General features: G+C 44.4%; 1 protein-coding gene across 1 annotated transcript in view; it reads left to right on the top strand.

Annotated features, from left to right (window-relative positions):
* ARHGAP32 (Rho GTPase activating protein 32) overlaps positions 1-27,798 on the top strand; it is a 104,956-nt gene that overhangs the window by 13,327 nt on the left and 63,831 nt on the right. The window contains exons 3-5 of the mRNA XM_082070513.1: positions 5,293-5,384; positions 6,373-6,414; positions 6,787-6,871. Of these exons, the coding sequence (XP_081926639.1) occupies positions 5,293-5,384; positions 6,373-6,414; positions 6,787-6,871 (219 nt within the window). The remainder of the gene's footprint in view (positions 1-5,292; positions 5,385-6,372; positions 6,415-6,786; positions 6,872-27,798) is intronic.

The raw sequence follows: 27,798 nt of genomic DNA, 5'->3' as shown, positions 1-27,798 counted from the left end.
CAGGCCCCCTGGGCGTGAGGACAGGAGCCTGTCCTTGGTTGCAGCCTTGCAGAGCCGGAGGTGGCTGCTAGACGTGCCGGTGCTGCGCTCTGCCGCTCAGCCCCTGAACAGCACGGGGCTCGTTCTTCAGAAAGTCACTTGGGAAACGCACAGCTGAAGGGGGGGTGTTTGTTTGCCTTTAGTAAAGCTGCTGTAGTATAACAAGCAGATATTTTTGTTTAAGCTGCGAATGTCGGCCCCAGGTACATAAACCAGATACTATTGCTTCTGCATTTTAAATATGGCCCAATATCCTAAGCGGCTCTGAGAAATGTAGCTGAAATGTATTGAAGGGACACAAACATCCTGTATGAAAGTACTTGGAAAACTCATTTGCATCCACTAAATGAATCAATGGAAAGTGGCATTACAAAGAACTTGGCAAATACTTGATTTCCATCACGTTGTCACTGTGCCTCTGGCATTTTGGGATGAATGTTGCACCTTCATTGATGACTGTACATTCCTTAAAGAAGTGGCCCAGTCACAGCCTTCCTGTGCTCAGGTACATTTTAATCCTTTTCAGGATATTGCTTGGGGAGATAAATGCTGCAGAGTCGGGGACCTCTCACTTGGAGCTATTTGTAGCAGTTTGGACACGGTGACTTTCAGTTTAGTGGAAGCATTTTTCCTCTGCTTTGCTGATTTATTTATTGTGGAGAACCAGGATAGTTGCTACAGCACATAAAGTGAGAGTAGAGCTTTGTCTCCTTGGGGTGTGTTAGTGGCTGTGAAGTATGAAGCCAAGATGAACCATATTTATTCTTTCTTCATGCTTCAGGCTGAGTTTTGAGCAGTAATTGGTAGAAGCAGAATGGTGCTAATGGAGATCCTGTCTTCTACCTCGCAGTGATTTATAGGACAGGTTCTCGATAGCGTTGCAAAGTAAGATCTGCCAAGAAGTGGATGCTGACCCAGCTTTGTGTAGCTGGTTGGTACCCAAGAGCAGAAACACCAACGTCAGATCTCAAATGGCATAGACTGGCCGCTCCAGTTCATCCTCTTGATCACACAGTAACGACTTCTACTGAAACAACATTCCCATTTGCTGCTGTTCTTCAGTGAAGAAGTAAAACTCTAGCAAAGCTTGGTTTCTTTGGAGAGCTCTGTGAGGTTTTGTCTTTTTTATTCCCCTCTCTTTTTTCCCCTCCAAGAAAATGAAGGGGAAATGAAAATGATGTAAAGGAAGGACTGTCATGGAAACCAACAAGCATTTTGAGTCAGCTCTGCCGTTTTTAGAAACAAGGCCGTGTGCTGAAAGAATCCAGAGCAATCTGGTCCCTCCAAACTGGCTTTGCCGAGAGACTGATGGTAGGAAGATGCATAAATGTTGTTGCCTGTCTAATAGTTACTCTTGCTTTGTGTCAAGCTTGGCTAAAAGTACCTTTCCTCCTCAGGGATTTTATAGTAGTATTATGGAAAACCAGTTAAGTGGGTATGGGATTCCTGGAGGTCGATGGGAGTCCACCCTTTCTTCTCTGGTAGTGCATCCCAGTGCAATTCTGCGGCAGCAGGAGAGCTGTGGGGTTTGCGAAGGTTCCACATTGTCCCCTATTGAGTATATCAGGGTGGAAACTTTATCACATTATGTTCACTGGACTGTTTTCTTCAATTTTATGTGTATTTTTCAAATCGTGTTACATTTCTGGATGTGAGGGAGACAGGTTGACATGTTTTCTGATAGATACAATAAGACTTTTTAGGAGAAAATCCTTTCACATTATGCAGTGGAGTTCTTAGCTATAAATTATTTATGACTAAGGTTTTGTGTGCTAGAGAGCGCAAAGCTCAAGTTTTCCAAATGATGTCTATAAAGGCCAAAAATTTCAAACCTGCACGCTTAAAGCTGGACACCCCGGTTCCCAAGCAACACTTGAAAACTGCACAAGTGATGTAGCTTCTTCAGGGGTCCCCTGATACCCACCGAGCAAACGGCCGTGATGGTTTAATAATGCAATGACCGACCATCAAGACTGTCAGCGTGGGAGAACTGAGGACCCTGGTAAAGTCAATTGACTGTGTTCTGCATCAAGTCCTAATTTGTTTGTGAAGTTTTGGACCAAAGCAGATTGATGCAGCAGTGCCAACGAGCTGTGTAAATGGCACTACAGGATTTGCATAAACAGATTTGCTGTGTGCAATTACTGGGCTTCCGCAGAACAGCGACGCATAGAAAACAGGGAGGTGAGAAGCAACGGGTGATGCTAGCTCGCTAATTTTCAGGTGTAAATAATTCAACTATTTCAAAATGATTTTTAAAATTAAATTGCCGTGACACAAATCACAAAAGCTGACAAATCTCATTTGGAGTGTTGTGTTTGGACAGGAGGGTAACCTAGGGTGACATTGTGCCTGCCAGGTTTGGGATCAAAACAGGTTCCAAGGAGTGGTGAATAAAATGTGGTTTTCTGTAGCTATGTGTCTTTGGTTTAAATGGAAAGTAGTTGCAGTTTATTTTGGAGCAATATGGTTTCTAAAATTGCAATCAGTTTCTTTTTTGCTTATCTATCCAGCAATTTCTTCCTGGTGTTAGTACTTCATACTAAAGATTTTAGCTTGCACAAATTCACCGTGTTACCCTTTCTCCTCAATTGTGAGACTTACGAGACTGTCGTTGTACAGCCGAGTCCAAAGAGCTCACATCAAGTTGGAAAAGCAACCCAAGTTAATGACTGTATTGCATCTCATCGGAGTCCTTTTAAATGGATCCGTGCTGCTGGAAATGGGCTGGCAGGTATCTCCTTCAGCAGGGTCTGGACATAAGTGGGAAGAAGAGGATAATCCCCCTTCTTCAGAGGGACGCTGCATTTGGGTCTCCTGGAGGTGGGAGTTTGGCCTCTGCTGCTTTGAGCCGGATCCAGGGCAGTCTCAGGCTGGCTCGGGGCCCACGTTTTTCTGTCAGGTCTGTTTATCCATTTTTATATCTCACCAGCTTCTACTGCTGACAGAGGAGAAAAAGTATTTTTCTTCCTACAGAAATTCTGTTCCTTAGAAAATTAAGGCGAGCACATCCAGCTTTGCCTGAAAGCAGCTTACAGGAACTGCACATTTATTACTGTAATTAGTTATTTTCTTATGTAAAAGACCTGTAAGATTTATTAAATTGGTGATCCTATTAATGTTCAAATTCACAATGAGACTCTTAAGTGTCCTATTCCATACTAAAGCAATTGTGTGCTTAGTAACAGTCAGACAAGGATAGATTTATTTAAGAATATAAATGTTGTCCTTGCCTTTCTTCAGTGAGTTGGGTGTGCACGTTCTGCGGGACACTGGAGTTGAAGTATCGCTTGTGTTCAGGGCTGAGAGAGGCGCAACAGCAGCATAGGGGAAAGGGACCTGGGGGTCCTGGGGACAGCAGGGTGACCATGAGCCAGCACTGGGCCCTTGTGGCCAGGAAGCCAATGGGACCTGGGGTGGGTTAGAAGGGGGTGGTCAGTAGGTCAGAGAGGTTCTCCTGCCCCTCTGCTCTGCCCTGGGGAGACCACACCTGGAATCTTGTGTCCAGCTGTGGCCCCTCAGCTCCAGCAGGACAGGGAACTGCTGGAGAGAGTCCAGCGCAGCCACCAAGATGCTGGAGGGAGTGGAGCATCTCCCGTGTGAGGAAAGGCTGAGGGAGCTGGGGCTCTGGAGCTGGACAAGAGGACACTGAGGGTGACTCATTCCTGGGGATCAATATGGAAAGGGGGAGTGTCAGGAGGATGGAGCCAGGCTCTTCTGGTGACAACCAGTGATAGGACAAGGGGTAATGGGTTCAAACTGGAACACAAGAGGTTCCACTTAAATTTGAGAAGAAACTTCTTCCCGGTGAGGGTGGCAGAGCCTGGCCCAGGCTGCCCAGGGGGTTGTGGAGTCTCCTTCTGTGCAGACATTCCAACCCGCCTGGACACCTTCCTGTGTCACCTCATCTGGGTGTTCCTGCTCCATGGGGGGATTGCACTGGATCAGCTTTCGAGGTTCCTTCCATCCCTGACGTTGTGTGATTATGTGATTCAAAGGTATTCAATTATGTTGAAAGGAGGGAGCTCCTTTCTAACAGCCACAGCATCCCTTTTCCCAGGACAGTGCTGGAAATCACAGGAGTTTGCATGAGGAGAACTTGTGCTCTGCTCATGTTGGTTGGATGAATTCAGATGTCTGTGGTGCACGTCTGCATCTGAGCCGGGCTCAGCCTGGAGTCCCGGCGTCCAGGCAGACATAGATCCTCCTGCAGCAGGGTGGCTTTTCCCCCAGTCTGGTTTTCGGAAGCCGGTGACCCAGACCCAAGGTGCCTGTTCATCTCTGGTGCCTGAGTCGCCTGCGGTAGATGACGGCGTTGAGCGCGCACCGCGTGCATGTCTGAGCTGAACCAGGCGAATCGCTCCCTCCGGCTCTGCTGCTGTTGGGTAATGAATATGGGCATGGCGAATGGTTTTGCCTTATTTACTGCTGCTCTTTGTGATGTGGTGAAGCACATGTAAATTTGACCCGTGGCAAGATCAAATCAGAGCTTCAGGGAGGGGGATGAGCAAGATTCTCCTGTTGTTCATCTCATAGGTGGGCTGCTAGCTGGAATTGTGTAATTGTCTGACTCTAAAGTTTTGGAGGTGAAGACCTAGTGATTTCTGTGTTTTACATTGCAGCCTACAGCTGTTTTCTGTTATATGTGACTGTTCAGGCATCTTTTGGTGGAGCAGCTTAGGAACATTGGTGCTGCTCTGGATCAGGGAACTTATCTGCTCACTCCTGTCATTAGAAAATGGATTTGATGTAATACTTTTTGTATTCCATACCTGTAAGAGAGGCAACACTGAAGTGCCTCTTCCTCTTGCTTGAGCATTGTCTATTTTGGACATTAGTCATGTTTACAGTGCACTTTATAAAGCAGGAAAAAGCTCATTCAGCTGCTCATCACTAATGAATTATCTCTGGCCAACAGCAGAGACCATGGTTTCCTCCTTCAGGAATTTTAATATTCATGCACTTAGACCAATAGCTTTTTTAAAAGCTCACCTCCCACATTAATTGGATTTTCCACTGTATGAGCTATCCAGCTTCTTCCAGCCCCTCCGCCTGAATCTCAGTGCACAGATGTTTGGAAAATCAGGTACTTAATGAGCAGTCCAAATATGGCGTGTAGGAGCGCACGTTAGCCTCCTACCTCTGGAAATCTCTTTAGAAGCCAAAAATAGTAATGAAGAAATACTGGATCTTGCAGTTATTACTAAGAATTAACATGCAGTCATTTTTTTCCCCTTCTTTTTCCTTCTGCAGGCAAGAGGTGCCGATATCCCCGACATCGCGGGGGAGCTGCCGCTGCGGACCTGCGGCAGCACAGCCAGCATGAAAGTGAAGAATGTGAAAAAGTAAGAGCGCTGTTCTTTGATTTTCCTGTCTGTGGGGCTTCCAGTGTTGATATCCTGGCTTCTAGCTGTTGTGCTCCCATTTTTGATAGTGTCTTCATCAGAGCGACCAAAATCCATGCGAAACAAAGTAAATTATAGCTAAAACTGGGGACACGAGAGGTTTTGTTGGCTGTCTCAGCTGTTTCTGGCCATAGAAGCAAAGCTTGTCACAGTTTCAAACCTCCCTGTTGCTGCGGTTTTAAAGTTTTGTGATTTCTTCCTGAAACTGATTCATTTAAAATGAATAAATAAGCAAAGCTAAAGAGAAGCCCAGGCGATGTATAAATGAGCTCATTTTCCCTGCCTCCTTATGCTCTGGGAAGCTAAACCAGGACAAGTGGGTGGCCTAGATATATTTTATATTTGGCACTTTTTCCCTCTGAAGAGGTGTACCTGCCTCTCCATTGGAATGGATTTGGCACAATTTTTCTTTTTTAGGGATTTTTTTTTCTTCTCTGACCTCCCAATCTCATTTTCTCCCAGCGAATGTAAACCAATTTACGCTTGCAGCGAAGGTTTCAAACCTCCACCCTGCAAAAGCGATCAAAACTAAAACTGTTACCTGACTTCTCTTTGCTAAGGATGCGGAGTTGAGGACCAGAACTCCCCAATATTTCTCGATCTGTGCATCCTGATCGCCTCTCGTTGTGCTCTGATGCTGTAGGGGAAATGGCTCTTTGCTTGAGCGCTGAGCAGCCAGATGCTGCATCTCACTTCCCACTTATATTCCCGTGGGAAGAGAGAGTTAGATAATGACAATCTCATTGGCTCAGCCCCAGAAATATCTATAGGAGTCTATAATAGCTTCAGCAGAAGCAAGAGCATGTTGCAGAGCCAGAGGATCTCCCCATCAGCCATCACTGTAGCTGGAGACACTTGGGAATAATGATGCCTCACTTTTGAATTTTAAAAAGGCAAAGGATAAATAGCGTTTGTTCTGCACCCTCAGATACATCAACCCGGGACTGATGGGCTGTGATGCCTTTCACAGGTAAAGTTCTCCTTTCCTATGTGTCTCGTGTAAGGCTGTTTATTTGCACTGCAAAAATGCATTTGTGAAGGTAGAGCCGCTTGTCCCTGCACCGTTTCCTAAAGATGTGGGCTTTGGTGTTGATGAAATGCCACACGGTTCTTTAAAGATGCGGTGATAAAAACCACTTTGCAATTTAGTTTTCCTTCCTCGCTCAGTTCCTTTCTCACTGTTCTGGTGCATCAATCAGCAAATCCCTCTGTTCCCTTGGCTTTAGGATGAGAAAGTCGTGATTATTTTGTATCAGTAACTGCATTTTATAACAGTACTTGATGCTGAGCATTGTTGCAGTGATTTGCATCCATCTCATGGTGTGCTTTTGATGTGCTCCAGGTTATCCTTTACAAAGGGTCATTTCCCGAAGATGGCTGAATGTGCACATTTCCATTATGAAAATGTGGATTTTGGCAACATACAGGTGAGTTTGAGATTTCTTTTAAATACAAAACAACATTGTGTTTGGTTCCCAAGTAACCTGGTGGGGGCGGCAGCAGGGGGACCTCCGCTAAGGTTTGGTTTGTGTGTTGCAAAACGTTTAGTGATAAGAAGTTAAATCAATCAAGTCTCTTTACTTCTGTGTTCTGAGCCAGAATGTGTCCTCAGCCGTGTGGCCGCCCCTTGGAGGCAGGAGCTGCTTTTATTTCCACTGGATTTGACTGATGTTGCTATTTTAAGACCGCATCAAACGCTCATTATTGAGGCATCTGTAATAACTGCATGCATATTTTTAGCTTGTGTGTGTATCTTCAAACAATTGTGTGAACGTATTTATGTAAACATAAATAATTCCAATTTATCCATTCTCTTCACGTTGTCTTGGCTCTGCATTGTGCATTGCAGCAGCTGTGTCATCAGAATACAAGAAGTGGGTAGTCAGCCCGAGCTGCATTTCTAGAATCGCGCAGGCTTCGCTCCTTTGTGATCCAGCCATCAGAAATACAGGCAGGAGCGTTTTTCATTGAGCAGCACCGGGGAGGGCTGAGAACCCACAATCGCTGCTGGTTTCTCATCAACGGGGCACATCTTGTTCTGAGCTTCGAGAAGCAGGAACACCTCCAGCATCTGCCAGCCCTGTAGCCAAAAAGAGGTTACAACCTTTTCATTTGTAAAACATTTCCTGTAATACGGAGTGAATTATTTACAGCCTTTCATGTTTCCGGACTTGACAGTTTTGCAAGCGGAATTATGCATCCGTTTTTTCTCTCTCTGTAAAAATTCCTGCTGAGAATGAGTTTGGGTTCCTACCGAGGTCTCTGGACGTTGGGCTGCTGATGCAAACAGGAGCTTCTGAAGCAAAACCGTGTTTCTGTATTTTCAGTTTCTTTGTGTAGGAACGGTGTGATTCATCTATGTCCCTGTTTGTTGTCTCCTGGTAATCTTCTGATTTAACACCACTGATTTTTCAGTCGTTTTGGAGAGAAGTTTTATGTTCGAGTAGGTGTTGAGCAGGTTTCTATGACTTCGTAGAATGGGTAAAAATATCTTCAGAACAGAGCTTTTCTCCTGAAATACCAAAGGTTAGAGCATTGCAGTATTTCCTTAGTAGAAGACCAGTATTAATGGTAAAATAAATGAAACCTATTAATACAACAGCAGTATTAGTTTACAGACTTAAAAATAGGTTCCCATGGGGCTCATACATTTTAATCAAGTGGCATTTATTAGTGGCTCCTTTGTGATAGCAAGGTAGAGCAGAGAACAGCAGTAGGCAGGAGTGACTTGTAAATGACAGCTTGGCACCTAATAGTGAATTACCCGGTTGCATTGGAGGGGTAGTGGGTGTAAAACTCCTTTCAAAATCTATTCACTGTTAAAAATTTGCATAGTAGAAATGCAGTATTATCTGGCGGTGTCAGGAATTGTGTAATGCTGTCTATTAACAGCCTGGCCAAATTTCAGGTTGTTTTGTAACGTTTATGTCACTTTTAATATGGTCTCATGGTGCAATCGGTATTAATATCTTGGCTTTTTGCCTCATGAGATCGTTTTAAATTAACTTTCTGAGATGTATAAAAAAGGATTTGTTCTCTTCTTATCCTAGCACCCTGCTGACATAAGTAGGTGCGTTTTGGGATGCTTTTCCCTTTAGAAGTGTTCTGCTATGCTGCAATGTGTTTAACCTGGCCGGAAAGACACATGTTGCATCAGCAGGAAATTGCTGGTTTACCGAGGAAAGGTAGTGATGTCAAAGCCCTGGTTACAGGGTGAGCTTTACACATTGCATCACTGGCAGAAATTCACTGGCATTTTGCCAAAACCTATACATTTATTACTGCATTTAGTTTTTAAGGCCACATAATTGATTTTTATTTTTATGATGAAAAGCCGGGTACTGCGTAGTAGATTTATTTTAGTTTCACATTGGATACATGTTCAGGAGGCTTGTTAGCAGGGGCAGAGCTGTGGCTCCCGAAGGAGATGTCACCATGGCTGGGTGGCGCTTACATCGCCTTGGCCGGTTCTGCTGCCTTCCTTCTCTGTTCAGCTCCGCTGCCTTTCCACAGGCCCTGGCGAACGTCAAAACCCGGTTCATTAGGATACAAACCACACGTTGCTTGCACACGTATTGCTGCACAGGGCACCTGAGCGGTCAGTTCAGCACTGAAGTTTGAACTTTTGAAAGTCCTCAGCATCAATTCCAGGGCTGACATTAAGGCAGAAAGGCTGGACTAACGCGGAGAGAGTTGATGCGCACGCACCGAACAGCACGGTATCTTCCAGACACCCACTGGAGTTGCAGTTCAGTGCACAAACATGGTGCTGGGCCCTGGCTGATTCCATTGCACCATCCAGCTTTTCGTTTTTAGCTGTGGAGCTGCTCAGGTTAACGCATTCACACGTAATTGGAGCATCTCGGTCCAGCAGTTGTGTCGCAGGGCCTTTTAGTGAGCTCTCGGGCTTGTTAATACATAGGGTCTGAACTACTGCAACAAAACCCTGTGTCGCTAAGTTATACAGAGTAGAATATTCCCCCAACATGCTACAGATGTGATTTTTACTTAGTGCTATGTGCCATTAATATGAACAGGAGAAATAGTGATGGGGTGTTCTGTAAATATATTTACGTCCTGCCAGAAATACTTTGTTCTTCACTTGAAACAATTATGAAATGATCTTTAGCTGAGTATGTTTTAGTAGTGGAATATGAAGAGCTGATCAGCTCGGTGCTTTCCAGATAATATTATTTGCTGTCTGAGAAACCCATTGCTAAGGGACAGCAAGTGCAGCGTTTCCCGTTCCCATCCCTTCAGCAATCCTGACGCAGATGAGCCCTTCGAGCAGCACGCCCGTGTCCCTCTGTGTTCACATTTATGTCGCTGCCTTCTAAAAATAAACCCTGTTAGAACAGGGCAGGATTAGGGCGCGTGGAAGAGCCTCTCCTTATCTGCTGAGCCTTGGCACTGCGAGCGGCAGGAGCGTTAGCAGCGGCCAAGGAAGTCTTTGGAGCTGAATCGCTTCCGAGGCTTCGGCTGCCAGGAATTCCGTGGGTGTGTTGTATTGTTTGCTGTTTAAGGCCTTTGGCACGGTGCAGCGTCCAGCCGAGCTGACGGGCTGCCTTTCAGTGCCCGCCGTGGCTTGCTCCCCTCATTGTATTTTCCTGTTGTGTTTTAAGAGTTCGAAGCGTCACAAAGGGCAGTTCACTTCTTCCTGTGCCTTTTGTCAACAAAGCCTGTTGAGAAGGTGCTTTTCGGGGTCATCATCCTCTGATTTGCCTTTTTTCTTTTATTTAATAGTAAGGAGTGCGGAGGAGAGAAATGTGCTTGTGAAGGTATCTCTGTTAATTATACAGTAATTGTTCTTCCTGAGATGGATTGCAAAGGAAACAAAAGTGGTAAAGCCCGACCAGGTGCCTTACTCTGGACTTAACTGGGGGAGTTTAAGAAAGTTTCTGGCACAGGTGGAACCTCTCCATAGCTGGGCTGGGTCTGGGAGCAGTGCTCCCTGCTCTGTGTGTGCAGCTGGGCAGCTCAGCTCCAATCTCCTTCCATCAGTGATTCCAAATGGAGCCTTCTCAGTGCCTTTGGTGTAGGAGGCTTGTTCTGCTGTGGGCAGGATCGTTCTCATATCTTGGCAGTGTGAGCAGTAACGTCTTCATTTATTCCGCTCATTTGCAAAGTGTTTAAAAAGGAAAAAAAAATATTTCTTTTAAAAAGCGAAACATGAAACAGCAGTTAGGAAATACATCCTAAAAATCACAAAAACTGGCCTGAATTTTGCTCTGTATTGGTTTCGCAGCTCTGTATTGCTGCGAAAGCAAATATTGCTGGGTTTTGCTTTGTCTTTCCGAATGTATGAAGTGGCTATGACATGCGTACCCGTATTGCTTACAAAGTAGTGCTTCTTTCTATCTAGCTTTTCATCTCTGGATGCTTTTTATCTCCCCCCAAAATGACTTTGCCATATTCCAATATCTTATGTTCCCCTTCTTTCGATCAAGGGCTTCCTCTCTCACTCCCCATCTTTTCCATATGGTTTCTTTAATGTTGCCTTCTCAAGTGGTCGGGGAAGATGTCGCAAGGGCTGTTTTAAGGACGTGGGTATAGAAAAACAACTCTGCTCATAGTGTAGGTGGAAACTGCTTCTATTAACTTAATTCCAGCCACAACTCCCTGCACATTGGCACAGTCTCCTGCCAAGGTCAACACATTTCAAACATTTGGAGACTCTAGGCCAAGCTTCTTGATGCCAAAAAAGTTAGGAAAATATTCGAGTAAGTTCACCTCAGTTTTTGGATTCTTCTGTTTCCCAGTCTTGCGTCCAACTTGCCGCTAACTCCTCAGAAAAATTCCTCCTTGGAACAAGATCACACCTGCGAAATTCCAGCTCGCTTGGTTTTCTGCCACTGGAACGGGGAGCAATCCAGGCTGGGCTTTATCGTAGGGCAACTTCAAGTATGACTTTACTATTCCTGCTCACACATTTACTACTTGTTTTACAGTTGTTGCTTGCTGTGGATAAAGGGAACGGCCTTATTAGTGATCCAGCTTTATTGGGCAGGGTTGATGGGAATTGTCTACCAGTTATTAAAGCCCGCTCGACAAACTGGGAGGATATCTGGGGCAAAAACGGCAAATCTGGGATAGCCTTTTTATGACAAAGCTTTCATGGAAATCTGTGCATAGCGGGCTCTTCTCTGCACTCCAATTTGGAAACAGCAACCTGCAGAAATCCAGCCTCTTTCTTTCTTCCCCTGCATTTTCACTGAAAATATAGCAAACTTGTTTGTGGATTTGTAGTTTTTATTGCTGCATAGTGGCTGTTTGATGGCACAAGTAAATCTTGGAAGTGAATGTGTAATAAGCCCAGCTGTTAATGTTGGCATTGACCTCCTGCTGTTTGCCACCATCATAAATCATCTTTAGCAGCGTGTCACAGAAATGTATAAAAATTGTTTTAATTAGTAACTGGAATGGAGTTGTGTTGGAAATTTTTTCTTCCCTGAGGTTTAATGACCTGAAAAAAAACAGAAAGATGTATTATATATATAATTAAAATATATTAAAAATGTGAAAAGAATCCTTGGGCTCCAGAAGAATAATCCCTTTTACACTAGTGTTTCATAGTTTGAAAGAGGATTAAACCCTTGTGTTTTTGTAGGTAGTAAGCCATACTGGTAACAGGAATGGTGTTAAAGTGCAGCAGAACGTTGTGCTCATAGATGTGCGGGTGTGATTGAATCAGTAACGAACTCCCGTTGATACGATCCCCCAGACTCACAGCAGCAGGGCTGTGGTTGGGTTCTCTGCTGGAGGTTTGTCACACCGCTGGATGTATTAGCTGTTAAACCAAACATTACGGGCAACATTTACATTTAATGTTTACCTACCTGCAAAAAAGGCAGTTTGTTTAGATTGTGCTGATGTCCCAGAATTTTGAGGTTTGATGACAGAGTTGGCAGCTCAGGGGTAGCAAGTCTGGCTCTGAGTTTTTCAGCTGTTCATTCATTAGCTTTGCTTTCCAATGGTGTGTGTGTCCCTTCATCCCCTAGTTATAAATATTTCCTTCATTTCCTGGTGAAGAAGCCCAGGTAGGATATAACCCAATCTTGCAAAATTTGTATTCTTGGCTGTCTCTGGCTTTCTGATGTGTTGCTTTGAGCAGACCAGATATGGTCCGTGTGTGTTGCCAGGTAGGAACCCGATGGAGAAGGTTTATTTGTGCAGGTTGCATAACCTGGTGTCCAGGTAGTTTCCAGTCTTTGAAAACCAACGCTTAGTATTTAGGTATTATACATGGAAACATTTGCTGGGCTGTGACAGGATCCCTAATGCAATGTGTAAATCAGAGAGGATGATTCTAGATCTTCTAAGCTGAGGCCCAAGTTTTGTTGTTGGTTTTAACTGTTGGTTTTAACAGAGAGATTTGTGTAGATTCCTAAATTTCTTCCTTTCAATGTTTTGTTTCCCAGAAGGCAGAGGAGCCTGTTCAGGATCCGTGAACCTGCCTTAAAATTAATCATGTTCTGTTGGGAGACTGCTGAAGCTTATAAATATGGTTATAAAACAAATTACCTTACTGGAAATCTCACTTCTTGGGTGGATGGTATTGTCTGGTCCTGACAATTTATGTTTGGATACTAACAAAAATTCTTATACGTTACCTTGACGTTCAGTCCAGCTGTATAATTGACCTTTATGGTGCTTGAGTGTTAACCTTATTTATGGCCGACATGACGTGTCAAAACATTCAGGCTTTAAATTAAATGATTTTGGGCCAAGTTCCCGTTTAGCAGCTTGAAGTAGTTCAAAAAGCCAAAACATATTCTGTTGTTTTTCCAGCATGAGTCCAGGAATTTACTTTGAAATGTTGGTAAATTATGTACTATTTCTTTATCTGCAATAATTATAGGTGTAGCAACTCTGGAATGGGCAGGGAACCCAGTGGGAGCTGGAGCCCTGGGGTACAAAGGATTTGCATGAAGGAAGGGTCATATCAGGACGAGGGTGCTGCCTTGCTAAGGTGGGGAAATTCAGGGTTATTTAGGTGTAGGGAAGGTGTGAGGCTTGAGAAGCATCAGCGTCCCCTTCCACGCACCTTCTCCTGTGGCTCAATGTTTCAGTGTCATGATTTGCCGTTTGTTTTAAAACTAACTACAAGCTAGATGGAGTTTGGAAACTCTTTTTGGAGAAGCGAGCTCTTAGGCTAGCGCGTGCATTTTGAATTATTAAAGCATTTTAGCAGTAACACTAGACCTGCGATGTGCACTTTGAATACACCCCAGGCGAGCTGTGGTGGTTTTTATTTCCCCTGGTACAGGGTCCCTTCATTCCTCTGAACTCTTTTAAGCCTCCCTGTATCCCTCGGTTTCTAGCTGCTTGAAACTAAGTGGAGTTCAAAGTAAGCAGAAGATCTTTTTAGAGCTGGTTGGCGCTGATGCTGAATCAGAGGGCACAGTGAAGCTTTAGTCCCCGAGTGCTGCTTTCCTCTCAACTGGCTTCAATTTTTCATGCCTATCTAATATCATCAATATTAACAACATGGGCCATTCATCAGCCCTCTTAGAGGCAGTCCAGAACATAATGTTCCAATTTTCTATTATGATAAGATAAACAAGGAGAGATGGAAGACTTGGATTTTAACAACAAAATATCCATGTATTCTTAGAAATCTTTGTTGTGTATCATAAAGATGCGTGCACTGAAAAAACAATTAAGACGTGGATGATGTGTTAAATTACCTGCCAGGATGATGCGCGTGTGTGTCTTGCAAGTTGCTAATATCAGATTATGATAAAACAGCCACTGTAAAATAAACTGTATCTGCAACAGTAGCAGTAAGACTAGATCTCACTGTTTTTATTGGGAAACTAGCGAGTTACTGGTACCAAACTTAATTGAAATACCAGCATAAGAAAGCAAAACAAGAATTCAAATTTTGCATTTGTCCACAGAGCTGCTCGGGGGCTTCTTCTGGAGCGGTTCTGCTCTTTGCTCTCTGGCATAAAGTAGTGCTTTCCTGTGTGACGGCCCCAATTTGTCATTAGTAACCACTAATTGCTTCCCTAGTGACTTCAGCACTTGGCCGTTTACCTTGAGTTACTGCGCGTCGGTTCACCTGCCCGGGGAGGAGCTGAGTCACGCTGGGTGCTGTGACAGTGCCGCCCAGGGGACCGCAGCGTGCTGCGCCAGGTTCACACCGGCACCCGTGCTTCTGTTCAAATGTTGGTAACGGTTCAGTCATCAACACCCGTTTCCCTTGAAGTCTGCAGAAACTCGGATCGAGCGAGGGCTGCCTGTTTGTGCTTCTCCATGGAGAACAAGCGTCAGTTTAAGAGCTTCCAAAGAATATATCACCCCGTGGCAGGATTATACCGAAACCATTTATCTCGGGAGAGTGCAATTAAAAGCTTCAATGCAAAACTAAACGTCCAACCCTGCAGTTCCAATGGGAAGTTCTCAGGTCGAGTCTTCGGGGCATAGTCCTGTTTCCAGTGTGACCCGAGTGGTTCACAGCTCGCCTTCCCTGAACTGTCATCTGGGAATTTCAAAGGTTAAAATGTTATTTTGCAGGAATCCATCTTTAGCATCTTGTGACCGACAAAGTCCATAAAAACTCGGTTAAAAAAATCCTCTTCCCTTTGTTTTTTATTAGTCATAATGCTGCAGTTGATGTGTAGGAGCATGGGATGCTTTTCAGTGCGATGTAAAGAGTTCAGTTTCCCTGGACTGACAGCTCCAGTCTTTCTACAATAATGTCTTTAACAAATAATATAACTGAATTATATTAGAATGTATTCGGTGGTCAGTTTAATGACAGACTAACCTTTTTGGAAACTGGGGGCTGTGTAGCTAAATACTGAAAGCACCGGGTTTCGCCCAGCCCGATGTGTGAAGGTGAGTGGTTGTTGATCTTTCCCACTCTGTGGGGTCGTGGAGGAAACAGGGTGAGCTTCCCTCAGCTTCTATCGCTTCCTCCTGCCAGCTAAAGGGAGATTATTGCCCTTCATTTGCTGCTCCTCTTGTCAGCAAGACAAGTTGGTATATAGCCAGATAATAAATAACGCTTTTCCTGGGGAAGGAGTTCTCGGCTGTGGCTGTAGTGACACTGATTTCCCCCTCCCTGCCTTCTCTCTTGAGCTTGGTCCTGCAAATTCTTCAGTGTTATACGTGATGTGCAAGGCTTGTTTGCTTTTGCTTACAGTCTGTTTCTTTTTGAAAAGTTTTATTGGTGGCTGCTTATCTACTGAATGTGGACGGCTTCATTCATCACGGGTGAAGACCCTGCAGACCAGACTTGCAGTGGAATTTACTTGTGCAAATTGGGTCAGCGTTATTTATTCTCATTTATAGAATCTACTTTATCATTCGCAAAGGTAGACGCTGTCATCTTGTTCAGTTAATTCTCTTCATCCGAGTCTAGAGGGGGCTGTATACCTGCAGGCAGTACATTGAAGAATATGGATCCCTCTATACTTTGTGACAGAGACATAAAAATGGGAAATGTGGAGTAAAGGCCATGTTTTCCAGTGCTCCTGGAAGGCAGCGATGACTGATTAGAAACCACACTTCAGGAACACAGCAGGATAAGCTGCAATACTCTGGAATGACCGGACAGACAGGTCTGTGGTATAAAAGGTGTTGGGAGGAGATTGCGCAGCACCTATGGACAGCTTCTGCAATCTCATGAACGCTGGGTTTGCTTCCTCCCGCCTCCTTTGCCTGCTGAGCGATGGGTCCCGCTTGTTAAAAATGGTGAAGGGGGGCAGCACGCCAATGGAGCTGCTGCTACAAAACCCAGGAGGGTGCAATTCCTGATGAGATTGCAGATTTATTCATATTCTGCACCTCCGAATATGGTACAACCAGGCTCCTGCCTTCCAGGCTCTTCAGGGTATGTTTGTTTTTCCCTTGTGTGCATTATTAAGTGTTGTTTACTGCCTTTGCTCCTAAGAGCTTGATTCCTCGTTACTGGCGCTCTATAAATGCATAATAAGAAATGTTACTCAGCATAGCACAGTTCTTGATTTGGCCTGTGCATTAAAAACAACATGAATACCTTCCATTCGCAGGGCATGAAGGTGAGAAATCATAGCACATACTTTTCTGCACTGGAAAATGTGACAGAGACAGGATCAATGACTACCTTGAACTAATTAAGCTTCTCATTGCTGCAGTACTCTTTCTCCCATCAAAATTATTGTTTCTGGGGCTTTTTTGTTGTTCTTTCTCCTCCCCTGGAGCTGCTGCTGATATTTCAGGTACAGAAGGCATTTTTTCCAGTGTCTTTGATTCTTATCAGTGTGGGAAAAGAAGTTAATATTGATTTAGCGGGGGAGAAAACAGAAAAAGTGAGTAAGAGACTAATAGCCTGGCACGACAGGACTGTATCAATTTTCAGTTCTCTCAGAGGAATAATATGCTTGTTTCCAGCAAATGGAAAAGTAGAGTCTGACTAAAACTGTCACTGACCTCCCCCAGGATTTGATGGATTTTGGAGCCCAGAGAAGCAAAGGCGCTCATAAGTAACGCACTGATTTTAATGCACTTTCCTTGAAAGTCAGCAGTTTTATGAAATGCCGTATGCGGCAAGATGAAAAGTATCTATATCTTATAGAGCCGTTTAAAAATTTATATTCACTTGGCTTCATCTTTTTTTGACTATGGATGAATGCATTTCTCAATAAACTTTAACATATTATAGGTTCTAGGTGGTTTATATCCTTAACATATGTTGCCAGCGTATAAAATGAGCCTGTTTTAAAATGATGGACGAAAACTGTACAGCAATCTCATTCTTGGCCCATTCAAGTGGCTTTTCTGTGTAAGTAGTTGCTGAATGGGCTGACTATAAAAACGGGGCCTTTGGTCCGATGGAGGGAACGTTGCGTTTGTGCACGTTGATTTGCAACAGCCAAAGCATGGATCCTCTTTTATCCAGTGGCGGCCAGTGAAAGAAAGGGCGCTTTGTTTTGTGGCAAAGCCACTTTTCTTTGAAAGAAATAAATAAATAAGCCAGCTCCTTTAATTTAACTGCCTCTTTGTTTTTGCATGAAGCCACCAAGTAGCTGGTTCCTCTTCCAGAGCCGTCTCCATTGTTTCGGTGCTGTAAATATTCACAGTTGTGCTGAGCTTTGCTTTCGTGAAGGAGCGGGATGGCATGAGCCGGGAAATTGCCGAGGAACCGGGATCATTGCCGAGTCCCTGCGATGGTTTGGAGTGCGATGCCATCTAGTGCGCAAAGGGCTGTCGGGCTTCTCGAACGCTGGAATTGTGTGTTTAAATCCAGTTGGTTGTTACCGTTGTGCTTTCATTACTTAGGAAACAGAGTTATGAATCCATGCTGAGTTCACATCCCAACCTTCCCAAACTGGAGGCCATTTGAACGTGACTTTGCTGTTATTTTGTGTGTGACGTAAGGGATTTGCTTGCAGACTCGCTTCCTTTTCCAACACTGTTTTTGGTATCATTGTGTGATATCTGAAATGTTTCATTCTAAGTACTGCCAGGAGGGGGGCTGTGTCTCCCTGGGTACGACCCGACCTCAGCGCCGGAGAGAGCTCATCTCTGAATAACCTTGCTTTGCTTTCAGTTAATTGTGAAATCAGACTCCAATAGGGTGTGAAACGGAAATCCAGAGGGGTAACACCACATGCCTTTATTTACATGTGTTAATCAACACAGACCCAAACAGCAACAAATTAAACCGGAGCCATTCATAGAGCCTGAAATGCTCGACGTTTGGCTGGGAACTTGGAAGAATGTTTGGCTTTGCAGGTAGGTGGAAGGTCAGTGGCTTTTATTTTAAAAAGAAGTACCAAACATGCCAGAATACTATCAGAACCCTGAAATTACTGTAGTTCAGAAATGCCAAATGTAGCTATGGAAACCCATCATTACATCGAATTAGCTTTGCTTTGAACAGTAACGTGGAAGATATTTACTTTTCCCTTTTTGAACATAGCCTGTGGTGTAACGAATAACACACAAGAGCGGGCATGCGGACCTTGTATATCAAAGTGCCTATTTCCAAATGTCTGGTATTATATTCACCAGGGTCAATTAACTAGTGACTAAAGGTGGTTTCCTTTGGAGACAGACGGGTTTTGCATTTTGGCTGCTGGCTCTGAAATGGAAGGCATCGCAATGTGATGGGAATTCGTGTCGGAAGCAAAGTTTGGTTTGCAGCCAGGAATATTTTTTTACTTAAGTGTTTAATTCGGCTCAGGGAGGGAGAGAAGAAATGTTAATATGATGTTGATCATGCTGGAGATAGTGTTTAAGAGTTTTGTCTCTGGCAAAACACATTATGTCACTTCTGGCTAATTCCCTCAGTTGTTCAACAGATTTCCTGGGAACCTCGTGGATTTTGATGGTGTTCCTTGGTTTTGTTGGAATGATGAAGATGGTTTCCCTAGGAGAGCTGAGGCAGGTTCACGGAAACTTTTGCAGTATTCCTCTGGAGAACCTCACAATGCAGGGTGAACGGGATGGATTGTAAGGCACGTTGACTGCTGTGCTCACCAGAAAGTACATTTACACCTACGTGGTGCCAGGGCTAAGATTTAGCATAACACCCGTTAGAAGGAGCGGTCAATGGGTACAAGGAGTTGTGGCTACATGGTGTGGGACCCTCTGCGTACTCTTGGGTGCACATCCCTCAATGTACCAACATGGAGAGCTCTTCTGCAGAATTCCTCTAGAGTTCCGCGGGGGTAAACCTGAGATGCAGCCGAGTTTGTTCCCGCATCAGTACTCTCCATTGGAAACACAGATTTACTGTGCTACAGTATGTCTGAAATGCAATCGGGCTTCTTAGCTACATCCTTGGCTTGTGCAGATGTTTGTAAGGATGCACGCAATAATTTCATTTCATAAAGTCAATTCCGAGCACAGTCAAAATTTTGACTGGTTCAAATGTGATTTGTCAGCTGAGGGAATAAGAACATTTTTGGTTATTTGTTGGTGTTTGTTTTTCCCAGGTAGAAGGAAATTAGCTATCTGGTAGGAATGATGTGAGCAAGCAGCATAGGTGGTTTAAAAGGGAGAGCGAAATGTTTAATCAGGCTTGTCTTACACTGGTAAGATCCTCCACATACATGAATAATACATGCTACTAGTTAGCAAAATACACACAAAATAAGGCTGCTCCTGAGGTGGCTTAGGCCATGTAGTTTAAATGCACTGACATCTTTCATTCCCTGATGTTTTTCTTTGTGCCATCACAGCGCCCCGTAGTCTCATTTATTTAGATGTAGGAGAAGCAAGTTTTTTCAGCTTGTCATACCTGGAAATACAGCAGCCAGTGGTGCCTTCAGATAGTTTTCCGTTGTAAAAGTTAAGACGACACTTTGATGGAAAGGGGATTTCCCGAGGTTTGGGAGAAGCAGAGTTTTGGGGTGTGGGTGGGGAGAAGAAACTGAGTTTCTTTTTAACAGTGTTAATTCTGTATTTCTTTAAAGAGCTTGCATTGAGCAATACCAATTCTCTAGGGTATTTTCACGATGGGCTGCAAAGTTTAACTAGAACTTGGCCGGGGAGCTCTCTGGCCAACCGCTGTAATAAAGGCATGAGGTTGTACTAAGAAACCATCACATAATCTGCAAAATGCCCCTTTCTGGATAGAAATGACTAGACTTTGATATTTTGGACCAGCAGAAGTGCTGTGAAGTTGCAGCAGCACTATTACATGCTGTGGTGTTCGTTAGAACCAGTAGTTCTTTGGATGGTTAAATTACCATGTGCGCTTTCAAGCTGAACCCCAAATGTGGGGCTGAAGGGAAGGGGGGATCCCCTTGTTAGTGGTTATTGGAGCTCGGGTGCTGAGTGATAAGATCCTGCCAGCGAATAATGATCTGCAAAATTTGATTCATTCTGTGGTCACAGTACGGACCCCTTGGACAAGCACACATATTTATGCTGTTAACTGAACAGGGAAGATTTTGACAGCAAACTTTTCATCATTTAAATACTTGTTTACTTTAGGGAATACGTACAGCGAACAGAGAGCCGTTGTGCCTCGGCGTTGGGGCACACATCCTGCATCCATGTGCGGCTCGCACAGCGCCGGGGGCTGGACAGGAATGTCACGGAGCTTTAGTTGGAGCAGTTTGGAACAAGTGGCACAGACAGAGGACTCAGCTGCGTTGAGCCGCGCTGGCTTCAGGCATGTGATGGCAGTTTGCTGTCAGGCTTTTGTGCCGTTTGAGCTGTAGCAGCAGCCTCGTGCGCCGCGTCCGAGCACAATCCCTGCATGCATTCCCGCCCTCTCTGTTTCTCTTGGCTCTCGTTAAACTCCCCAGCTCGTCTTGTGGGACCTTTCCAATGAGCGAGCGAGCGAGGGAGAAAGGAACTCCACTGATTTCTCTGCAGCGCAAATTGAGCATGAAATGGGCAGTGTGGAAACGGCTAACGGGGCTATGGAGGCAGATCTTAAACGCTATTCATAGACACGTTCATCCGAAGAAGCAGCAGCACCGGGAGGAGACGAGAGCGAGTGAACCGAACGTGGGGAGTTTAATTTGATTTTGCTGGCCTGGAGTTGTTGCATTTCGGAGCTGATGCCTGGAAGGTTTTTGCAGTTACCTGCTGGGAAGCGGCGGAGAGACCTGGAGCTGTTAGGCCTTGGCTAGGGATCCCGTCCATGGAAAGAATAGATCATTGTAGGCAGGGTAAGTCATACTCAGCCTTTGAGATCCTCTGTGCTTGCTGTAAGATCCTTTCTGTTTACTGGCACAATATAATAATAATAATGCTAAAATAAAAACAGCTGGAAGAATGCTGTAAGGATGGCACCAAACGCTAATGTGATGGTAAAGAATGAATCAGATGACAGTTTCACAGGCAGTGTTTTCCTTGCAGAATGATCAGATGCAGTTTAAAGGGCGAGTTTATTGCATTTTTGGGTAGGCTGCCTTGCATTACCCGTTTTAAAGCTCAGGATAATGCAAACTGCGGCTTTCCATCCGGAGATTAACCTGTGGCCTTTGGAAACATTCTTGCACTGAGGACGTGGGTCGGAAAGCCGTATTAATGAGAAATATGGAATTAACTGGGGGTGGGGCTGGGGACCATCCCCGTAGTGGTTTCCTCCCTCCGCTGACATGCGTGGCTCTTCAGATACACGTTTTTAAACTTCTGCTGCATCTCCTACAAATTAGAGAAATGGCAAAACAGAAGCGTGTTGCATTTCAAGGTGCCAGATGCATTCCAGTGTTGCTAATAGTGCCCAAACCACTTTTCTTTGCGATGAGAAAGGTTTCTTTTTGAAATGAAGTTTTACATTTCATTTCCTTTTCTTTGATCTTCCATTCATCTTTCTTTAAAAAATAATCCTTGGAATATAAAGTGATATCTACTGATAAAGAGAATGCATATTAACTCTGAGCTTTTATCTGGATAATTTTATAAACCTTTATTACATGTTTCTTTTTGATGCAGATACATATGTATGTGAAACATAGATTTGGATGAATCTTTAATCAGGTGCAGGGACATAAAATACTCAGTTGCCGTGCTCACAGGAACCATAGGAAAATATGCAGTAGACAGATAAGTTTTACAAGATTACATGTGGTTTTTTCATTCATAGCCAGTAAATTATTAACTGGACAATATCAGCATCTGGGCTTTCCAGGAATGGCTTTGCCCACGTGTCCACCTCTGAAATTCCAGCACAGGCAGCTCAGTCCTAGTCCAGCCTCTCAGTAAGTGGTGCAAATTGGTGCAAAGCATCTACGAGACGCTTGCAAGATAATTACAGGATGGCCATTGCTCCTCCATTTGGAAATGCTCCCTGTGAGCTTGTAGGATGTGTTGTAACTTCACCCCTTGTGCTGGCTCAGCTCTCCTTGGCTTTTGTGTAGGAGAGTTGGACTTAAACCACTTCCTATTTCCTGCCTTTGCTCATTGCTTTTCATATGCCCCCAAAAGCCTTTTATCCCTCACACCCCGATTTGCATATGTGAATAGCAGGAATCTCTTTGCATACTTTTTATTTGCTCCTCTGTTAGTTGCGTCGGGCCGAGCGACACCTTTCATTGGAGTGTTTGGTTGGTGTGACAGGAGCTGGTGATACTTGTGCTGCTCAAAAATCTGAGCTTAATATTTGCCAGAAGTCAAAGAAACCGAGAGCTTTTTTGTGGATTCTTTGTGTGTTGGTGTTTGGCTGAGCAGTAAGGAGGACTCGCTGCTTTCAAAACACGGCACGGTTTGCAAGGCAGTGCTGGTCGCACACCAAATTCAGCAGCTGTGAGATTTACATTAATTACTGTGAATCTATTTGACTTGTGCCTTTTTTCTTGGGCTGATCCCTCACAAGGCACTTCTGTGAGTAGCTGCGTTTTCTGTTTCTTTCTTTCTTCTTCTATCTTTCACGTTTTAAAAGCTAGTCATTCATAAGGAGCAACTTGATATCCACTGGAGTTCTAGGGTGCAAACTCCAAACGGCTTAATCAGAGTCCAATCTCAGACGTTTGAGACAGAGCGAGAAGTTCAACATCCTCAGCCTGGTCCAGAAATGCTGTTTGCATCATGCCCTCTAAATGGAACTTTCTGTAAAGACGCTCAAATACGTGTTCAAATGTCAAAACCAAATCAAACCCCTCTTCTTGGAGCCTGGATTATTGCACCTGGAGGTATCTCTGCCTGCAATCGCTGCAATGTTTGTCATTATATTTTGTCAGCAGTGTAATATGAATGGGGACCTACATACTTAGTCATTTAACTCATCCTCGCAACTGAATTTTATTAAGGAAATGTTTCATTTATGCAACATTGTTTTACAGAGAATGAATTTGAAAGAGATAAATTGCATAAAAGAAACATTTCCATCATAGGTGTGCTGGCAAATCTGCCTTTTACCTGTGTATTTTTTGCCACGGTATGTCTCTTGGTGGTCAGAAGTAATAGATGGAGTCAGTGATTCCCCAGCTGTGGTCACAGTTCCTGAGCGCAGGGACTTTCCGCCTTGGCACCATGTGTAACGTATTACCCAGCTGTATGTCTGGCAGAGGTACAGCCGCCCGTGTCCACCGTGAACAGCGCTTTGAGCGCCGCCGCTTCGTGTCGTGTTTCATCGCCGCCTTCTGACACCCCAGAGACTGGAAGTAGCTTCCCCCATGAGAAAAGGAGAAGAAAACCAGGTCATCATGGAAGCAAAAAAACCATGCAGGCAAGAAATCTGTGAAGCAAATCTGGTGGTAGTTCTGTGTTTCTCCCATGTCACCCGTATTTCATGACAAGTGAGTTGAATTCTGCTTCACACAAAGGAGCCAGAAAATGCAGGTTTCATCCAGCTAAGGTGGAAAGCAGTTTTCAGCCTAGCAGCTTAAGCTAAAAAGTTCTCTCACTAACAGTGTTTTGAGTCTTATTTATGTCCATTATTTCTGTAGCCTGGAATGCATGGAAGTTTCTCAACGGCCAGTTCATATAGAGCTTTAAAGACAACACACAAACCCATGAAACCCCAAGCAGAAAACCCACAGGTGGCAAATACAGCTGGTGGAGTTCCAGGATGTTCGTTAGTTCGTTTTTAATAACATCAGATATTTTAACTTTGTGAAAACATTCTGTTTCCAGACCCTATGAAGTTGTTTTTGCCTAATGGAGTTCCTAATGGCCGCATCTGTGGAGTTTTTATGAATATTTCATTGCTTATGAAGATTGACCTTCTTACACATTTAGAGGAAATAAAAGCGTGAGACCACATGAGAATATGCACATATATATATATATATATATATAAGGCACACATGGGACTGTTATTGCATCCAGTATGATTAAAGCACCTCAAGGATCCTGCTGTGAGTTAGAATCTACCCTTTTCTATAGCTGTGCATATTTATAAACGACGGCAGGATTTATTAGTCTTGAAGGTGCAGCTCAGTTGGAGGGATGCTGACTGCTGAACAATCATCCTTCCACAGAAATAAATGGTCTGCTGTGATTCGCAAGCTTAAAATAGTTTTGAAAGTAACTACAGGCAAAATAAACATCCCATAACCTTTTAAATTTACTTAGTGCTCCTACTGGCATATCATTCAACCTTCTGAATGCACCTGTGGTTTGATGTGAGCTTCTGTCTACTAAGAGAACTGAATCCAGAGTTTAATTCCACCTGTATCACTAGTACGTGTTCCCCTGGTGTTTTCTACTTCTGCTCAATCCGTGGCAGGAAACCAGGATATCTTCACGAGATCGTTTTGCCTTTTTACCGCAGAGGTGCGTTTGAGTTTAATTTCCACCTCTAAATACAAAATTGGCCTATGCAGCGAACCTCAGTGCCAATATCAGGAAACTCGGGTGGCCGAAATTACTCGACGTGATGCTTCTGCCCGACCGTATCGTACGCGCTTTACAGAATCGCCATGAAAATCCAGCCGCCCCGGGAGAGCTTCACTTACATTTCTTTCACATCGGCGCTGAGTGTGGCAGACCCGCGGTGTTTCATTGATTGTCTGGAGATAATATATAATATATAATACCATGTGCCGTGCCATTGAGACATACAGCGAGCGATTCTGTCACGCTACAGTTGGCTTGGAGTAGTAATCTCTGTGGCGTTACAGGAGATGGGTTTTCTTTTTTGTCTTGTTGAGCTCCTTTTGAGTTTTTCTTTGAGATTTCAAGAAGAAATGGAGTTTTTGGATGTAAAAATATTCTTTACACGTCTTCCTTGTCTTTACTCTCATCATTACTTCAGGATATTTGCGCTTGGGTAACGAAGCCGCTGTGTCTGCAATGTGCTTTTCCTGCTCCCAAGCCACAGTTCAGTACGAAAGGAGAAAGCAGGAGATGGGGAACTGTGTGGGAGTATAATTAGTACATTTAGCAAGATAAATCTGGAGAGAGGGGGGAAAAGGCCAGATAAATACATTTATGCTGTCAGAATAATTAGTTAGAAAATGTTGCCCTGTGTATAAAGATTCGCCAACCTAAAATTTCAAATACAATAAAATAATAGCTTCAAATACATCAAAAGACAGGTCTTGAAGGTGCCCATTACAAGCCAAACTGCTGTAAGTCATGTTTTCAGCTAAGAGAGGGTGAAGGGGTGTTTGAATCACCAGGGTAAGCTGGGAGATAGAGGCAATATTGTCTGTTAGGGGGCTGGAGCTCAGAGAGGTAATAAAAGCTTTTTCTTTAATGAGTCTGCATCTCTGGATTTGATCAGTGTTTAGGCTTTTAATTTCTTCAGGATTTGTCCCAAGGATATTTGGGCGCTAGAAATTTTTAAAGAAAACATAGCAATATTTCACAGGAAAATTAGCCTCATGTTTCTTGCTCTGGGCCATCAGACATACTTTTCACCCAATCCATACATTCCAAAGTGATGCATAAAGGTGGCATTTTGTCCTGTGGTTTTTCCCTCATCTGATTTGCTAAATTGCACAAACATCATGAATTAACGAGCGGACAGACATCAAGGAGACGTTAGAAGTGTGGTGGTTAGCAAGAAGAAATAAAATAAGTCAGTTCCTAATACTGTCAGAAAAAATTATCAGATATATAATAGTGGTTTGGAACCTTAATGAGCTTTTGCTGCGGCTGAGTTTGAGTGGCAGAAATTGCAGCTGCATGTGTCCGGCTGCTTTTGCCAGGGGGTTAACCTTAAATCCCACTTTGGAAAAAACACAGAAAGATTACCAGGTTTCCTTGGAACAATGACACATCGTCTGCCAGGAAAAGCATCAGCCTTTCCACTGCTCGGAAACTGTTCTTGCCATCTCTTGTTGTCCTTAACCCCCGTTCTGGAAGATCAATGCACACACAGAGAATTTTACTCTGTAAAACTACTGAGGTTTTGAATAAGACTCTGAATATCATAACTTACCCCCCTGTTTACTCGCTGTTTGTCTCTACAAGAGGAATAACCAATAACTTATCCACTGCAGGAGACTCCTGTAATCACTGTTGTTATCTGCCAGCTCTCCAGGGATGAGCTGTTGCTTCTGAGACAGCAGAGACAGTCACAGAGTCACAGAATGTCAGGGGTTGAAGGGCCCTGGAAAGCTCATCCAGTGCAATCCCCCATGGAGCAGGAACACCCAGCTGAGGTTACACAGGAAGGTGTCCAGGCGGGTTGGAATGTCTGCACAGAAGGAGACTCCACAACCCCCCTGGGCAGCCTGGGCCAGGCTCTGCCACCCTCACCGGGAAGAAGTTTCTTCTCATCTTTCAGTGGAACCTCTTGTGTTCCAGTTTGAACCCATTACCCCTTGTCCTATCACTGGTCGTCACCCAGAAGAGCCTGGCTCCATCCTCCTGACACTCCCCGTTTCCATATTGATCCCCATGAATGAGTCCCCCCTCAGTCTCCTCTTGTCCAGCTCCAGAGCCCCAGCTCCCTCAGCCTTTCCTCACACGGGAGATGCTCCACTCCCTGCAGCATCTTGGTGGCTGCGCTGGACTCTCTCCAGCAGTTCCCTGTCCTGCTGGAGCTGAGGGGCCACAACTGGACACAATATTCCAGGTGTGGTCTCCCCAGGGCAGAGCAGAGGGGCAGGAGAACCTCTCTGACCTACTGTCCACCCCCTTCTAACCCACCCCAGGTCCCATTGGCTTCCTGGCCACAAGGGCCCAGTGCTGGCTCATGGTCACCCTGCTGTCCCCAGGACCCCCAGGTCCCTTTCCCCTACGCTGCTCTCTAATAGGTCATTCCCCAACTTACACTGAACCTGGGGTTGTTCCTGCCCAGATTCAAGACTCTACACTTGCCCTTGTTCTATTTCATTACATTTTCCCTGCCGGCTCTCCAGCCTGTCCAGGTCTCTGATGGCAGCACAGCTTCCAGTGTCACCCACTCCTCCCAGCTTGGTGTCATCAGCAACCACTGTTGAACGCTTTGATCAGTTACCATAAATGCTATTTACAGATTATTTCAGATGATACGCATTAAAACTCTTACAGGGGTATCACCCAGCCCCTGCTGTCTTTGGTCTGTCCTTTGGGAAGATGAAAAGCAGTTTCCCACTTGGGAGTGAACCAGGTTCTGCCTGTGGGTCATGTTCAGCGTCCATAAGGTGAAGAGAGACCTTCGTCTGTGCTCCCTGGACTTCCAGTCAGAGCCAGCAGCTTTCTAGGGTGTTGTGTTTGTACGGGATGCTGCGGGGGAAAGGCTTTAAACATTGTGATATCAACGGCTTTTCGAAGACGCTCTTTCCCTGATCAGCTGCTTCTGATTTTCTCCTGCTTGCATAAATGAAAATACAGAGAGTTTTGATTTTTCTCCTCAGAAGTGTTTCTGCTTTCACTTGTTGGTTTTGTTTCAGTTTATTTTGCTTTGGTCTTATGATCCATTTGTAATTCTGGTTTTGGGGAAGAAAATGAAATGTAAGCCATTTTAAGTGTAGGGTAGCAAGACCAGTGGGAGTAGCAGGATTAGTATTAATAAGAGCAGAATTCATCA

This window comes from Streptopelia decaocto (genome assembly GCF_964273445.1).
Source record: "Streptopelia decaocto genome assembly, chromosome: 21".
NCBI lineage: Eukaryota > Metazoa > Chordata > Aves > Columbiformes > Columbidae > Streptopelia > Streptopelia decaocto.
The sequence above is the reverse complement of the archived record's forward strand: the minus strand, read 5'-3'. Positions and strand labels throughout refer to the sequence as shown.